The 5,322-nt window shown below is 43.3% G+C and overlaps 1 protein-coding gene across 1 annotated transcript in view; it reads right to left on the bottom strand.

Moving 5' to 3' along the window:
• Positions 1 to 1,628: 1,628 nt before the first annotated feature.
• Positions 1,629 to 5,322, bottom strand: part of cldn11b (claudin 11b) — a 9,140-nt gene continuing 5,446 nt past the window's right edge. Inside the window, exon 3 of the mRNA XM_039790611.1 lies at positions 1,629 to 1,934. Within this exon, the coding sequence (XP_039646545.1) occupies positions 1,672 to 1,934 (263 nt within the window). The 3' untranslated portion in view covers positions 1,629 to 1,671. The remainder of the gene's footprint in view (positions 1,935 to 5,322) is intronic.

A 5,322-nucleotide genomic window follows, 5' to 3' on the forward strand; every position in this document is an offset into this window, starting at 1 on the left:
AAATGAAAGCAAACTTGAATTCTCTGTACGTCAGCTCATATATAGGAAATGCATTCATGCTATTTAAAGTATTTAAAGTATAATAAGTCATTATTAAAATCACACAGGAGCTCATCAACACATAGAAGCAACAGAGCATGTAAAACTGTAAAAATCTGCATAAAGAAGACAAAGATTCGACCAACGATCACAGGTCGGACTCCAACCCTGGACCTCTGTGTCGAGGCATAGGCCTCTATGTACATGTGCACCCGCTCTACCAGCTGAGCTAACCCGGCCTGTCCGGATTCTATTCTGTCACGATACATGGGTGCCGATGGGATCTGTATCGCGATTTTTATTTATTGCGATTCAATAGTATTGAGTATTGCGATTTTTTTCCCCTTATTAAACAAATATAAAAGTTGAATAAAACACTTCTAGAGATGATATATCATGAGACATATCTCAAAACAAATAGTTTTCTAAGAAGAATGCACATCACACGTCAGTCAGGCAGTCTGAGGCTACATTTACATCGCTACCTCTCGGTTTAAAAACCAACATCTCCTGCTACGTTCCCCCCCTCATTCCCCCTGCTCTGGTGTTTCCCTCCCCACTCTTGCCTGGCCTTTCCCCCCCCATTCCCCTGCTCTGGTGTTTCCCCTCTCATTCCCCCTGCTCTGGCCTTCCCCCCTCTCATTCCCCTGTTCTGGCGTTTCCCCCTCTCATTCCCCCTGCTCTGGTGTTTCCCCCTCATTCCCCCTGCTCTGGTGTTTCCCCCTCATTCCCCCTGCTCTGGTGTTTCCCCTCTCATTCCCCCTGCTCTGGGTGTTTCCCCTCTCATTCCCCCTGCTCTGGGTTTCCCCTCTCATTTCCCCTGCTCTATTTTCCCCTCTCATTCCCCCTGCTCTGCCTTTCCCTCCTCCTCTTCATTCCCCTGCTCTGGCATTCTCCCTCCTCTTCATTCCCCCTGCTCTGGCGTTTCCCCTCTCATTCCCCCTGCTCTCCATGCTCCCCTCATTCCCCCTGCCTGGCCTTTCCCCCTCTCATCCCCTGCTCCATGCTCTCATTCCCCCTGCTCTGGTGTTTCCCCCCTCTCATTCCCCCTGCTCTGGTGTTGTGTTTCAGTCTCAACGGCCGCAAACGAAGACCTTTGGCAACACCGACACTGACGCCAACGTTTCTCCGTCCTGATTGGGTCTCATCGGTCACGACGTCTCGTTCTCTGAGACTAGTCTACCAACGTTACCATGGCAACTACCAGCAATGGGCGCCATCTACACGCTGCCTCCTGTTCATGCCCACTATATGAGAATGTAGATGAGATGTTTGGGTTAGTTTAAACAGAGATTAGTTCTTCTACTGGAGATAAAACCACTTGTGTGCACCGAGATCACTTTTGGCTCGAAACTCCGCTTAAAAACCAAAACGTAGCGATGAAAATGTAGCCTGACATTTATTTAATTGGCAAAGAATAACATAACATGGATTTTCTAAATGTTCAGTTTTGCTGGAAGCAGATATGATGTAGTCGGCGTCGGCGGTACCGAAAATATTCAGTTGAATCATCGGTATAAAAAAACCTTAAAAAATCGTTGGAATAAAAATCACGATACATTTGATTTTTTGCGATTTCTTCTCCTCCCCTCCCTTAGACTTTGATGAGGGGGGGGTTATGAGGGGGGATGTTCACACTCTGGCGCTCTTGGCGTGGTTGGCGGGGGGGTCCAGCGGCGTGGCCGTGCCCCCTTGCCGGGAGTAGTAGAAGCTGTTGTCCCTGCTCGGGGTCCCGGGGGGGTCGGTGCCGCGGCAACACAAGATCACGAAGCCGCCCAGGAGACAGAGAACGGAGCCGATCCAGCCGGCGTACAGCGAGACGCCGAACGCCATCAGGTGCTCCTCGTGGTGGGCGCCGATGGGGAACCAGATGGTCGATATGATGCCGCACACACCTGGAGAAAGGGGGGGACAGAGGAGGAACGCTAGAACTCGCTGTGGTTCGGAGTCAGTGTTTGGGAAAGTTCACTTTCTACATGAACTAGTTCAAAGTTCAGTTCACTTTCTACATGAACTAGTTCAAAGTTCAGTTCACTTTCTACATGAACTAGTTCAAAGTTCAGTTCACTTTCTACATGAACTAGTTCAAAGTTCAGTTCACTTTCTACATGAACTAGTTCAAAGTTCAGTTCACTTTCTATATGAACTAGTTCAACGTTCAGTTCACTTTCTACATGAATTAGTTCAAAGTTCAGTTCACTTTCTACATGAACTAGTTCAAAGTTCAGTTCACTTTCTACATGAATTAGTTCAAAGTTCAGTTCACTTTCTATATGAACTAGTTCAAAGTTCAGTTCACTTTCTACATGAACTAGTTCAAAGTTCAGTTCACTTTCTACATGAACTAGTTCAAAGTTCAGTTCACTTTCTACATGAATTAGTTCAAAGTTCAGTTCACTTTCTATATGAACTGGTTCAAAGTTCAGTTCACTTTCTACATGAACTAGTTCAAAGTTCAGTTCACTTTCTACATGAACTAGTTCAAAGTTCAGATCACTTTCTACATGAACTAGTTCAAAGTTCAGTTCACTTTCTACATGAACTAGTTCAAAGTTCAGTTCACTTTCTACATGAACTAGTTCAAAGTTCAGTTCACTTTCTACATGAACTAGTTCAAAGTTCAGATCACTTTCTACATGAACTAGTTCAAAGTTCAGTTCACTTTCTACATGAACTAGTTCAAAGTTCAGTTCACTTTCTACATGAACTAGTTCAAAGTTCAGTTCACTTTCTACATGAACTAGTTCAAAGTTCAGTTCACTTTCTATATGAACTAGTTCAAAGTTCAGTTCACTTTCTAATGAATTAGTTCAAATTCAGTTCATTTTACATGAACTGGTTCAAAGTTCAGTTCACTTTCTACATGAACTAGTTCAAAGTTCAGTTCACTTTCTACATGAACTAGTTCAAAGTTCAGTTCACTTTCTACATGAACTAGTTCAAAGTTCAGTTCACTTTCTACATGAATTAGTTCAAAGTTCAGTTCACTTTCTACATGAACTGGTTCAAAGTTCAGTTCACTTTCTACATGAACTAGTTCAAAGTTCAGTTCACTTTCTACCTGAACTAGTTCAAAGTTCAGTTCACTTTCTACCTGAACTAGTTCAAAGTTCAGTTCACTTTCTACCTGAACTAGTTCAAAGTTCAGTTCACACATTTTAAAATGAACTTGTTCTGTTCATAGTTCATACTTCAACATTTTTGAACTAAGTTCACAGTTCCAAAAATGAACTTAGTCCATAGATCTTTTTTTCCATATGTTGCTGCGAGCTATTATTTTTCAAAAATATTGCCACAGCCCATATATAGAACCACAGACAGCAATTATTTTATCAGTTTTAACACTGAAACTATGCGTCAGATTTCACCTTCATATCCAGTCAGGTTCGCTGTGGATGGGACTGAAGTGCAGATTTTCCTTTTGAAAGCCGGCGGGCAAAGTTTGCCCAGAAATGGAAGCTTTTTCGATTCCTCACCGACCTTTTTTCCGTTTAAATGATCATACGAAGCCTCCACGCTGCTTTGTGTTTTGATGACGCATGCGACGGTGCGACACTGGTGGCTGGTGTTGCCAGATTGGGTGTTTTTTTCCGCTACATATGAAGGCCTGTTTACGGTGTGTTTTGGCCTGGAAGGCTCTATAGCAAGGATCTTCAACAGGGGGTCCGGGACCCCCAGGGGGGGCCTCCAAATTATTGTTAATTTTTGAAAGTTTTTTCAAAAATTAAAGTCTTAACATGATTCCAACATATTATTAGCAAATATCCACAGATACAGTTCACCCCAAAGGATTGACTGTTTCACATTTAAGGGTTAACATTCAAACATGATTTATAAAATCGTGCCAACAATTTTAAGGCTATTTGAATAGCTTAGTATTTTATGCAAAAAAAGGTATCTATAAATGCTTTAGGCTGACCTAAAAGTTATTGTAGGACCAGATTAATATGCAACTTCATTTTATACAATATATGTAGTAGGGGGTCCCTGATCCCCAGGGTCCCCTGGGAATTACTGTAATTGTTGGGGTTTGGGAATTTATAGAGTGTGGTCTAGACCTACTCTATCTGTAAAGTGTCTCGAGATAACTCTTGTTATGATTTGATACTATAAATAAAATTGAATTGAATTGATCCGTCTCGCTTTCAGTTAAGGGGTCCGTGGCTTAAAACACGTTGAAGGCCCCTGCTCTGTAGAAATCTGGCGCCCTATTGGACGAAGTTAAACTGAGAGAGCGTGGCGTTCACAGACACCAGAATGAAGGAGTTCACGGTAACGTTCATCAGGCGGTAATACTCTCTGTGTCTGTCTGTCTGTCTGTCTGTTTGTGTGTGTGTGTGTCTGTCTGTTTGTGTGTCTGTGTCTGTCTGTCTGTGTGTGTGTCTGTCTGTGTGTGTGCGTGTCCATGTCTGTGTCTGTCTGTTTGTGTGTGTGTCTGTCTGTTTGTGTGTCTGTGTCTGTCTGTTTGTGTGTGTCTGTCTGTTTGTGTGTCTGTGTCTATTTGTTTGTGTGTGTGTGTCTCTGTGTGTGTGTCTGTGTCGGTCTGTCTGTTTGTGTGTGTGTCGTCTGTCTGTGTGTGTGTCTGTCTGTGTGTGTGCGTGTCCATGTCTGTGTCTGTCTGTTTGTGTGTGTGTCTGTCTGTTTGTGTGTCTGTGTCTGTCTGTTTGTGTGTGTCTGTCTGTTTGTGTGTCTGTGTCTATTTGTTTGTGTGTGTGTGTCTCTGTGTGTGTGTCTGTGTCGGTCTGTCTGTTTGTGTGTGTGTGTGTCTGTGTGTTTGTTATTGTGCGTGTCTGCCTGTTTGTTTGTGTGTCTGTGTCTGTGTGTGTGTGTGTATGTGTGTGTATATGTGTGTGTATGTGTATGTCTATGTGTGTGTATGCGAATGTATGTGTATGTATATGTATATGTATGTGTATGTATGTGTGTGTGTGTGTGTGTAAAGTGTCTCGAGATAACTCTGTTATGATTTGATACTATAAATAAAATTTAATTGAATTGATCCGTCTCGCTTTCAGTTAAGGGGTCCGTGGCTTAAAACACGTTGAAGGCCCCTGCTCTGTAGAAATCTGGCGCCCTATTGGACGAAGTTAAACTGAGAGAGCGTGGCGTTCACAGACACCAGAATGAAGGAGTTCACGGTAACGTTCTTCAGGCGGTAATACGGTACGTTCAGTTCACCCCAAAATATGAACGTTCAATGAACGCGTTCAGGCACAACACTGGTTGTCTGTTTGCGTCTGGCTGTCTGTCCCTGAGGCTGTGGCAGGAACTACCCGACCCCGT

This window comes from Perca fluviatilis, chromosome 22 (genome assembly GCF_010015445.1).
Source record: "Perca fluviatilis chromosome 22, GENO_Pfluv_1.0, whole genome shotgun sequence".
Lineage (NCBI taxonomy): Eukaryota > Metazoa > Chordata > Actinopteri > Perciformes > Percidae > Perca > Perca fluviatilis.